The sequence below is a fragment of the Kryptolebias marmoratus genome, linkage group LG20 (assembly GCF_001649575.2).
Source record: "Kryptolebias marmoratus isolate JLee-2015 linkage group LG20, ASM164957v2, whole genome shotgun sequence".
Lineage (NCBI taxonomy): Eukaryota > Metazoa > Chordata > Actinopteri > Cyprinodontiformes > Rivulidae > Kryptolebias > Kryptolebias marmoratus.
The window spans coordinates 12799609-12811960 of record NC_051449.1 but is presented as its reverse complement, the minus strand read 5'-3'; the positions used below and the strand labels follow the sequence as shown (position 1 = coordinate 12811960).

The 12352-nt window shown below is 36.0% G+C and overlaps 1 protein-coding gene across 1 annotated transcript; it reads right to left on the bottom strand.

Moving 5' to 3' along the window:
* Nucleotides 1-5466: 5466 nt before the first annotated feature.
* Nucleotides 5467-11519, bottom strand: LOC119618063. The gene is made up of 8 exons (XM_037982000.1): nucleotides 11396-11519; nucleotides 11015-11047; nucleotides 10299-10331; nucleotides 8793-8825; nucleotides 8340-8483; nucleotides 7688-7744; nucleotides 6530-6618; nucleotides 5467-6437 (listed from the first exon to the last, which is right to left on the bottom strand). Exons 1-8 carry the CDS (start codon nucleotides 11451-11453, stop codon nucleotides 6363-6365), a joined length of 522 nt encoding a protein of 173 aa, XP_037837928.1. The 5' UTR covers nucleotides 11454-11519; the 3' UTR covers nucleotides 5467-6362.
* Nucleotides 11520-12352: the final 833 nt, after the last annotated feature.

Sequence of the window (12352 nt, the reverse complement as noted above, 5' to 3'; positions counted from 1 at the left end):
CATACTTTTTCTATAAGCTCTCCTCTGTGCATAAATAAGTCTTACACAATGTTCATTATTCCCGCTTTTCTTTTGTATTATTTTTTATTTACAATGGTGTGAAATTATTAAGGAGGTTTGTGTAAAAAATAGCACTATTACTATTTATAATAAAGAATTTGAAAAAGCATACATTTTAAATTTTGAGTTTGTGTCATTTGTCATCTCTAAAATCTGAAGGCCCAGATAAGATTATGTTAACCTTTCATGTACGGTGTTCAAGTGTACATTTTTTATTTTACCTTAAATGTAAAAAATATTATTAATGATAAAAAAGAAGTTGGGCTCACAGACATTTAGTGTTTTGCTGTAAAGATGAGGTTTAATAAAATCTACCATATTGAAATGTTATATATACAGAACAGAGCATAAAGAGTTTGTACATTTTCGGAAACATTACAAAAAGTTTTTATGTGATAAATGGAGAATTCCAAATATTGGAGAATTCTACATAAGAAATAAAAACATTAAACTACAGGACTTTTGCATTTTCAACAATGAACCATTCATTGTTGCAGACATCAGGCATCAGTGGTTAGATTCATTTTATCCCCATGAGATACACTAATCTGATTAGGAGACAATAATTAAAAAACACTTAATAATTATTATAAGATGGGATATTTAAAGCATTTTTATGAGTATACATGGATTTAAGATGCTGTAAACATTTACAAACCGTGCTTCAGTATATGTCACAGTTTGTGTGTTTACTGGTTTTAAACACATTTCATATTTACCTATATTGTTTGTGTAAAGGATATCAGCAAATACTGGGCAATATCTGATTGTAAACTAAATACATTTAAAACCAGACTTTAAACCAGAGAATGTCTTTTAACTAAACTTTCCAGTTTAGCTTAAAGTTATTTTTACGGTTTATTTATTCATAAAGTGATTTTTAGATCTCCTAAAATATTGCTTCTTTCTTCATATATATACATATACATATGTTCTCTTCAGTATAAAAGTATCTACAAATTATATCACTATACCTAAAAAATGACCAAGTTTTTTTTAATTGTTCATAATTATAACCTGAAAATGTACTTTGATAAAGATTTCTTTTAAAATTCTGATTGATAACCCTTAATTTGCTTTAATATTAAATAAATAATTTGAAAATTCAGTTTTATTCTGGAAACTTGTTTGTTTAAACAATAATTGTTTTGTTATACATAATAAACTGAGTTTTATTATACATAATAAACTGAGTTTTATTTTATCACACTTTGAAGTAAAGTTTTGTTCTTGGACTGGCAACTTTTCCTACTTTTAAAAAATTAAAAAAGTGATGTTTGATGTTTTGTTTTTTGTAAAACTGATTAATTTGAATAAAGTATAAGAACATTAAAGGTCAAACAAAGTAATGTGTTTGATCTCTATTTACTACAGTTTATAGTATCTGAAAAACAAAAACAATGTGAAAGCAGTCAAAAAAAATCTGAATACGTTTTATTGGATATTTGACTAAATTTAAGGAAAGCAGTGTTTTATGTTTTTTTTTTCCTATTTCCCGTACTTACCTCACACACACACACACACACACACACTCCTGGAACACTAAATCATAAATATATTCTCTTTCATAAACACTCCTTTCAGACAAATTCCTGCTCCCCGGTGGCTCCTTCACACCCTTTAATGACTAAAGCAGAGCTGCTGTAAATTATAGAAGCACAGCAGTCCTCAGACACACTGGGACATCAGTCACACACAGCTCAGATGGCTTTGGGCTCTGACTGTCAAACAGAGACAGAAAACAATGTTCATCCAGTGGGCAGAGTCCTCAGAAGGTTAAACAAATCACAAGTGCATTTTTATCATTCTCCTGTGTGTTTTTTCACTCTCTTTTGGAGTTTTCAGGGATCAGGTGTGCAGCTGTTCATGCCATTCAATGTATAGCTCCAAAACAAGCCGTTGTGTGTGTGTTCTTATATATATTTTATTTGTGTTTTAGCTTGTTTAGTTGCATTTTTTACTGTCATTTTATATGCCAAGAAATATATATATATTTCTACTTTTTATTAACAGGGATATATATATATCTATATATAAATTCTTTTTTACAAGAGCTCAACTTGTAAGACACACTGAGGGAAAAAGCCAAAGGGTTTGCTTTGAAACAAAGTGTCAGTCAAGCAGCAACACACTGGAGACAACTTAACCTTTGACCCCAGCACTCTTTGAAATGAGTAGACTACTTGACCGGAGCTGACAACAGTCCAAGCGTCTCTGCAGCTTTCAACTCGCAAATAAAAAGTGAAGGGAGGAATGCAAAAAACCCCCCAAAAAAAACCATAGATAAAAATTAAAGATTTAGGCTGTAAAAATAACATATGAGAAGGTATGTATATTTATATGATTTATTGAATATACTGTCAAACAATTTCAAAAGGTTTGTCAAAAAGAGGTCATCCCTGTGCTTTGCAGTCGGATGGAAATGAGGCGTTATCTCTGAAATACCACCTTATCAAGTCTCTAGAAGAGTGTGGGTGGCAAACAGCATGCCTTTCCTAAAGCGGAGAGTGCCTCCCTCTCATGCCATTTGTTGTCCGTTTTCAGTTGCCTTCATGGCTTTTTAAAAATTGTTTTGCTATATTACTTCTTTTGCAAATATGACCATTGATTTTGGAGTGAAAAGCGTGAACGGGAGTCTCCTTCTCTCTCTTCTCGCCCGTTGTGGTCAGCTCCTCGAGGACGAGGGTATTAACGAGCGACAAACAAACAGGACTTCCAACGCCACAGTGAGTCTTTCCTCCAACACCGACCCAGGGTTCTCCACCTCCAGGGAGACTTATGACAACGCTTACTTCTATATCCTTTTCGTGATGGTCTTCTACTCGTTTCTCGCCATGACACTCTTTAAGTGCTTCATCGGCAGTGATGAAGAGAACAAGGACCCTTACGAAGAGTTCATAGGAACTGGGAACCAAACAACACATACATTCAACGCGGGCCACATGGCAGAGAAGCTTTACTTTGAAGAGGAGTGCAGCCTGTGAGCCCTTCTGAAAGAGAAAGTGGAGGAGGGGTATGGATGCATATGGGGAATGTTTTGACAGTCACCAAGCCAGAAAAACGTCAGGCAAGACCTGCTAGTGATTTTGCAAAACCAGCAGTAACTTCATTCCCCCCTCTGCCTTTTTTTTTCTCCCCCCCTCCCTCCCAACTGACAATCAGGAACCTCACGCGAGTCGGCCGGTTGGCTGGCAGGAGGAAGACGGCTGCCTCTGATGATCTGAGCGAAGGATGGAAACATGCAGAAAGTGTGGGTCAATGGCAGGCCGGAATCTCCTCCTGTGAGGCCTAATCAGGATCAATAACACCGGAGCCCTCAACAGGCACACACCACAGGGAGCGAGGAGTAACTGCACACATTAATGATGTAGATCTTGTGGACACTGTGAGTGTGTTTAGGTTTCCTAGAGAGCTGAGGAAAGCATGAATTTTAATCCATCCATTTTTGTAAATTCAGTCTGCTAGTAAAATAATACATTTTTAAATTTGTACAAATATATGCAGTATTTGCAGACTAAAGATGAACAATGTTGATTTCTGTCACTTTACATCCACATATTCTCACTAAAATAAAATGACATCCCAGGCCTAAATTAGCTCTAATTAGAGCCAAAAGCTCAGTGCAGTAGTCAGGATTGAGCGACATTCCTTTGCCATTACATTGTAACTGATCTTTGCTGAGTCGATGGGCAGCTATAGGGCCGCACCAACCTCTGGGTGACCCCGTATGAGCTAAGTTTACAAAGCCGTGGCGAAACACGAACCCAAGACTCAATTGAACAGTGGGATGTTGTGGACAGGACCCTGGAAACAAACACACGCTTCTTATTTGTGCCATACGTCACAAATTTTACCTTCTCGGAGAGAGGGAGGATGCTTCAGATTAGCAGTCTGTTGGCTGGACAGGTAGTGGTTGGCCTCTCACAGATGCAAAACACATCATAAAGGCCCTTTTTTTACAATTAAATCTAAGGGGTCACGGGTTGGTCTGAATGGACAATGCTGGTCTAATTTGAACTATCCGCTCCTGCCGGTCCCCGAGGCCGTGTGGGCCTGTTTCTGCTTCATCCTTCTTAATTAAATTTTTGCCTCATCCTCCTCCTTTGAGGCACTGGGGTCACCATGTGTACACCATATCTTGGTAAATCACTCTTTCTTCATGTTTGGAGAAAACTTGCTCGAATATTTTAAAATGTTAACGCTCCATAATTCTTTGCTCACGCAATCAAAGTAATTTCAACTTTAAAGTGGGTGTCATATATTTATTGTTCAGGATTCAGTTCTTTCACAGCTTTACTGGAGATCAATCACTGCCAGAAATACAAACACGCAAAGTCATCATATAAGGATAGTCTGCATTTTTTTTTTTCTTTCTGGTTGGTTGTTTTAAATTTTTGCTGATTAACTGTTTGTATGTAAAACAAATTGTAAGTTGATGAATTTGGTGTTTGTATATAAAAAAGGCAATAAAAAGGGTTTTACTACACAGACTGTGAGATACATCACAGTCTGATCCCGTTTTGAATGAGTACTGATTCCTTAGTCTGCAGGAAACTGAGGATCTGCTGCCATCTGCTGGTGAAGTTGTGGCACCACTTCGGTTCGACTGATTTCTTCTTCACAAACCTGAAGCTCATCGGTGTTTTACAATCATTTTATTGGTCCCAGATTAACTCAACACATCTGGACCTCCCCAAGATTACATGAGAACTATCTTCAAAACAAGCACAGCAACAAACTTCCGACATGATCCAAATGAGACTGTACAGAACATATCCTGCCTTTTAAATACAGATTCTGGCCTACCGGTTATAGTAAGCTTATGCTTTCCCAGTGCATGTTAAATTAGAAAACCAAAATTAAAATGTAATCTAACATTGATAAAATTATGCAGGAAAGTTTAGCAAACATCCTGCAGCACGAGACACTGCAACGACTCCTGTAGCTATAAATGTTATGTAACCTGTCGGTTAGAGTCTATTTGTCCATGATCGTAGTTTTTTGTTCTGTGGGAAAAGACACTCAAAAAAAGGTTCTCACAATGAGGAATTACTAAACCACAATCTGATATCTGTTAAGAACCGTATCCTGTTCTGATCAATACACAGAAACATTTACAAATTTTCTCCCCTTAAACAATATTTTGAACAGTTTCTAAGTGTTATTGGAATATTGAGTAGAGTTATGTTCATTGCACAGGAAAGCCTGGACATCAAAACTGGATTTGATTGCTCTGAATTCACAAAAAATTAAAACTCACCGTGAGGTATAAAAAGACTTAACACTATACTAATAAAATATATTTATATAAATCTGCTAAAGGCCATTTTACAGCACAATTATATTTGTCATGAAATGGTGGAGGGATGACAAAAACAGGTCACTAATGCAGTAAGAGGCAACAGGTTGGCAGGTTAATAAATCCTGGAACTTTATTAACTTGAACAAAACATACAACCTAACAAAATAGAAGCAGCAAAATACAGAACAGAATCAAAAAACTACAACTTAGAGATACAAAAAGTCGACCAGATATACATTAGGAAAATTAAAGACAGCACCGAACACCAACACATAAAACAAACAAGCAAACCATAAAACCTAATCAAAACCATTTTACTGACTCATTCACATTCTCAATCTAAAAATAAACACAAGCGGCAGAAAAACCAGGAAGGCAGAATTTCACAGAAGTCAGTGTCTCTGTATAACTGATCATTCTGGTTTACAGGAGCCACGCAACATCACGATCCCATTACCTAAGTAGATAAACACCAACAGTGAGAACATAATTTAATTTCAATAATGATGCACCAATACTGACAGGGTTACATGAGCTGAAACTTGAAACTCGAATGGCAGTTCACATGTAAAAAAATAAACTAAGTAACTCAAAATGTGTATTTGTTTTTGCAGTGAACATAAAGCAGCCTTTCCATAAACAACAAATTATTTTTGATTTGACTCATGACTGGAGGACTTCTTCAACATTTTGATTTTTACAAAGGATCAGGCAGCCTGTAGAACAAGCAACCTATGTCTCCTCAGTTTGACTTTTTTTTCCTGCTATCTGACCTCCATTGATATGTTTGATTTAATGTTTAATGCATCAGTCTTTTTGTCTCTATTAGTCTGGTTAACTGCTCAGACAACACATCACACTGACTAAACACAGCACATTATATTGTATTTTTATTGTTCTCTTCCTGAAGAGTTTAGGTTCAACATATTATTTTGTGCATCCTGTTGTCACACTACAGCTGCTGCTTCCATTTGTTGAAAAAAAAAAAAAAGGGGGTTTCTTAGGTGATATCGATGCGTTTGACTGATACATTGCAGCCTCTGCACCTCTGCTGGAAAACATCTTGGCGTAAATACTGTAAATAAGAAGAGACCCACTGATTAGAAGCATATGTCTTCTGTGAAACTGATATTGTGAGATGTAAATTCGAAAAGGATTTGTAGTTACATCAGAGAAAGCCTGAAAGGTTTCATTTATGTTTTGATCATTAAGCGGAACAAGACGGGCTTTTAGGATAATGATCACAGTCTGGACATCTGAAAAAAAGAAATGGACAAGTTAAAATATTTCAGTTCCCATTCCAATCTGTTGCCAACAGAAGTCCACGTGAATCATGTTCTGAGCTAGCAGTGGTTGCTGAGATGGAATCTGTGATTTCAAGAGTGAACAACAGTTCCCTGACGTCTTCTTGTGCTTGTACAAAACAATTATTGCATAATCAGCAGAGAGACAGCGGCGCCATTGGTTACAACACTCACCGAACTGGCTTTGTGACTACCTCCTCTGCAAACTAAGAGGCGTAACCATAATGGGTAAACTTCAACCCCACATTCCGTCTCGGTCATTTCACACATGAAGGCGTCTCTCACATAGGTTAAAGGAACTGTGCAAATAGGGTTTCATTTACTTTAAAAACAGAGTTATGGGCAAGAGTTTACTAAGTAACAGCTTTTTGTGTTCTGTTTGCCAAAGCACTAGCTCTGGTGCCTCCCCCCCAAACGGTGCAATAATGTCAATTTCCAGGGCCAGAGCAAACTCAAAAATAAAAATAGAAAAATTCTGCAATTCCAAGATTGGAAACAGTGAATCCTGTGTTTGTTTTGCTAAAATTTTAGATGAAATCTTTTTGACAAACCTTAAACTAGTTGGGCTGTTTCATAAAAGACAATTTCCACCACTGTGATGAAATAAAAGCAATCTGCTAATTCATAAATATGAAATAATATCAACTAACAATTGTCCTAGAACAAAATTTAAAACACTATTAACTTTGTATAACTTCCAGTCCCATAAGTAGAGAGGTATGTTGAATGTTCTGCCTCTCTCAGAGGACATATCTAATTGGCCACACATGAAACAGGGATATCCGTAGGTGCATGTCTTCTATTTAGCACTAAATATGCTTCCGCAGGGACTTTTGTTTCATCATTAACAGACCTGCTTTACAGTCACTTTGATCTGTTATGTGGAGAAGGAGGAAGGCACTCTTAACATGCAGGTTGAATCCCTGCCATGACTTATTGAAACACTTTATAAACCACCTTTGTCGACTATAATTTCAGCTTTGCTTGGTAATAAGAAAGGTTAAAGTTGACCACAACTAACCTGTAGGTGTGGAGTTTGTAGTGCTGATGCCATCAGATGGAGCAGTTTGATTGAGAGCTATTGTAGAAGAAACAATGGCAGGTTAAGTAGTGTTGACTGTGGTACCAAAAGCTATTAATAAAGAAATCTGATTAAAAAGATATTGAGTATCTATCATATCAGTTGTACCCTTTATTTTGTTGTATGTGCTTCAGAAGTGTGCTGAGGGATGTTGAACTCATACACACTGGTGCATAAAGTTAGCAACACAGGTATTTGAACCGATGATGGCAGATTCACGTATCTATTTTTCCGTTTTAAGCTTTATTTAACTGAGCATATTAGAAAACTAAAGAAAAGTACGTGGCTTTTCTAAGGACTTTATGCAAACTGGACCTCAGAAGACATTTTTGTAAACATATTACATATTTTTTTACACAAAACTACGCAAAAAATTAAGTAAGCACATCCTTCCAGTTTTCATACTGTTCGGTGAAAACAAAACACATCAGCGCAAATGTCTCACACCACCTGTTGAGCACAATGGTGGAGGGGTAATGATTTGGGGTTGTTTTGTAGCCACAGACTAGGACACCTTACAGAGTAAACTTCAGGGCTACCTGGCTGTCATGACTGTAAATAATCTTTATGTGGTGTGTTTATTCTCACGTACGAATGGAAACATTGCAGGTTGACACAAAGTCAGAACAGCAGTCACTGGCGTTCAAACAGTACTCGTCACAGTAACAACCTCCCCTTTGGCAGGAGTTGTTTTGACTGGCGCAGCATATCATAGGTGGTCCAGCGCAGCCTGAGTCTGGAGCAAACCCACACACACACAGCACAACTTTTAAGGCAACACTAAACATTGTAATAATTTTATGAGTATTTGTGTAACTAACAAAAATCTGACTCAAGACTAAATTTGACTCAAGTAGAGTCAATTTCAGACTGAGATTTGTGAAATATTTTGTTGACATGTAACAGAACTATTAGGGTGCAGAGAAAGATGCTGAGAAGGGTCACATCAAATGGAAATAGTGTGTCAGAGATAAATGCATCTGATCAATCTGTTGCAGCAAAATAAATGGAAACTACTGTGTTTGCTGTTGTGTATGGAGATTACCTGTTAGACTGGTAGTTGCAACTGGTTGTCGAGCTAGAAAATGACAAAGAACAATAACAGGTTCAGTCACTGGCATTCGAGAAAGCAAAACATGAACTGACAAACCTTTCTGGAAAGTCAATAAAAAGAACATTAATGAGCAGGTCTGTTTCACAGAACAATGCGGATGTTCGGGTGTTCATCTAAAAGGAAAATGCTGGGGTTGCAGCTGAAAACAAAAGCCAACAAAAAGACAAAAACAAGTCTAATTGTCCAACATGCCATAAAATCTACAGCACATCAGGAAACAGGTTGTTTAGACAAATTACACAACTGAACTTAAGTCCTTCGTACCTTAATAATGAAACAGGGCACCATCACTAATAACTATGCATTTGTTTAATGTTGTAGTTTTAGAGCATTTATTTGACCAAAAAAAATCATTTTCAGATGAAAAGTTAAATATTAATGTTAAAGCTGATTTTACCAGAGTTAACTGCAGTACTGTGCAAAAGTCTAAAGTCATCCCTCAATACTTATTTTGCTTTGAAGGAGCTAGATATTTTTGTAACTTTCAGAGTTTCAGGGAAGGTTTGAAACTTTGTTTTCAGACTGAAAACTTTGGGAGATATTTTGTTGGTGTCAAACAAATTTATACAGTTACAATGATAGGTTGGGATGGGTTACAACAACAGAATGGTGGAAGTAGATGCAGCTGATTGCAGTAACAGCAGAGTAATGGAAACAGTATGTGTACATGTTGTGTTACAGAAATTACCTGTTTGACTGGTAGTTGCAGAGAAAGGACATACATTAATGTGTGAGAATCAGGAAAGAAACAAAAGTGGTTTTCATTATTTTCTGGTATATATCCATGGCTTATGATTCCTAAAGTCTTAATTACATTATTGTAGTCTTATTGAAGTGTTCCTTATGTAGAAAAACAACTTCAAGGTGCTTTAATATCCTTCCATCCAATAGCTAAGTTATGAATGAGTAATTTGTTTTTTTAATTGCTTGTTTATTTTTCACACTTAAACATCATTAGTGTTGACAGTCACTCACTAAAATAAAATTACAGGTAAACTATTTGTAAATTAACTGTTTCATTAGCATTTTTGAAGCTAACAAAATCTAAATTTCAATAAAGCAAATACACTGAAAATGATTTTACCAAAGGTTTTTCTTCCCCTATGATTGTCAACTCAACAGTGTACATTCTGAGTAAAAAGAGCAGGAAAAGACCAGTATCAAGGGCTGCATTAATCTCCTGCAGCTGAAGAAACCAGTGGTTCTGAAGAACCTCTTCTTCAAGGTTCCCATTTAATACACCTGTTCTTTGCGCCTACTCTTTTAAGTCAAAGTGCCTGCTGTAAAATGGTTTATTAAAGGGATTTGTGAATTGTTTTGTCAAGAACAGCAAAAGCTATTAGGGTGCAGAGATAGAGGATCACAACAAATAGAAACAGAGTGGAGGAAGTATTTAAAGTTGATTTTGCAGTACAGTGTGTGGTTGTGGAAACCTACCTGTCACACTGATATTTGTAAAAGCAGTTTGAGCTGAAAAATCAAAAAGCACAACACGTTACTTCATTAGAATGAAAGAAAACATGAAGGGAGAAACTTTGCTAAACATTAAAAGTCTGAGTCAAGCAGCAGGTCTGGATTTGGCAGCAACATTTGTGTTGTTTACACAATCTCTAGTGTGTTCAAACTTTCCATAGGTGAGACTACACCCAACATTATTATCAAGGTTTGACCAAAACAGCTGACAACTTTTTATTTCTCAACATAAAATTATATTAGTTTTAAACTTCTGCAATAATGCCTTTAATTTCTATAAGAAACAACGTGTGGTGCTTTGTTATAAATGAGTCATTTCTTGTTGTTCTGACTACTTGTGTAGCATAGACATCTATTTTGTTACTAAATATAATTACAGAAACATCTATGTGCGTATGTTGCACATTTGTATCCGTTTATGAGTAGATGTGTGACTAACAAAAATTCAAAAGTTTTTTTTTTTCAACAAATTCTACCAAAACTCTGAGTACATTTTATCTTGCCAGAAGAAACTACAGTATATCATCAGGCTGAGGGATTTTGAATAGGTAGATATTTATAAAGGGGCTGTGAGAGGTAGATAAGAGTTACAAGAATATAAGTAGAGTGGCGGATAAAGATGCAGCTGATCAGTAATGGAAACAAGAAAAAGAAGTACGTAAATGTGTAATAAATATTACCTGTTGGACTGGTAGTTGTAAATGTGGTTTGAGCTAGAAAATTCAAAAACACAATGTTACTTCAATAAAAGTTATAAACATCCTGGTAAACTTCTGTGCAATGAAGCAATGCGGGGATCCATTGTCGTGTTTTTGCACTGTCAGTACGGACAAATAGCCTTTCACTAAAATCTTACAGGTGATTAACATTTAGTTTTACAAACAATAATCAAAACTTAATAATTCTAAAATTCACATATACTTTACCATTAGAGTTGCATGTCAGAATTCAGTTCACATATACCAAATTGACTAGTACTGTAAGTTTTGCTTTTTAGGATAATATATACTAAACTCATTCTCTAAAGCTGGTATACCTTGGGTATTTTTTTTTTTACTCACCATCATAGGAATGTAGCACCCCTACTATGACAAAAAGGTGAAGTGCAAAATAATCCATTACTATGCACTGCTGAATGCAATCAATGATTGAGAATAACTTTCCAGAGAGCAGGCTTTTTGTCTGCAAGAACACATCAACATTCCAGTTTTACCAGATTCTTTTTTTTAAAGGATGTTTCATAACCTCAAAAAGGTGATTGTGAATGTTTGAACAGTATTTCCCAAGACTGCCAGTACTTGGGCAAACTGCCATGCTTTTATTGCAGACAAATAAAGCATGCTCAGTCACGTTAATATTTTTTCTGAACTTTGATATCGTTTTCAGGGTTGCCAACTTGGAATGAAATTGGGCCTGTTGGTAAAGGGCAGGACACCACTACGCAATTGTACTCATCTGATTTTGAACTTACAATGCATTTTGGTTGGTGACATTTTCTTTTAAGCAGCACAAGCTGCAAAGTTGTTAGAGGTACCCATTCATGACACTGTCACAGAGGCAATACATTGTGCCAGATTTGTGACGTTTACCTTAACTTGAGCCAAGGTCTCAATTGTGGATAATATCTGATCATTGTCTAAAAATGTGCCACAAAGTAGTTTAGAATGAACATTAATTCATGGTAAAATTTGATTTAGTCCATTAAACATTTTGAGCTCAACTTTGAATACCTCATGTTTCAGAAGGGTCACATTTTGAATAAACATTCAGGATTTTGGAAATTTTAAGTTTGAAGCAGTGTGGCACAACTGATCAGAATAAAGTGGTTTTACTGTATAGCTTAAAGTAAAGACTCTTTAAACATGCCAAGAGTTTTAACACTTAATAACCACATCCAAACACATTTAGATCAGTGCAACAGGGTGGTTAGGAACACCCTTTGAATAACTTTTACAGTTTAAACTAACAGCTTTAGATAAATTAGCATTTGACACTTTTTATAAATGGCAAAAACAATT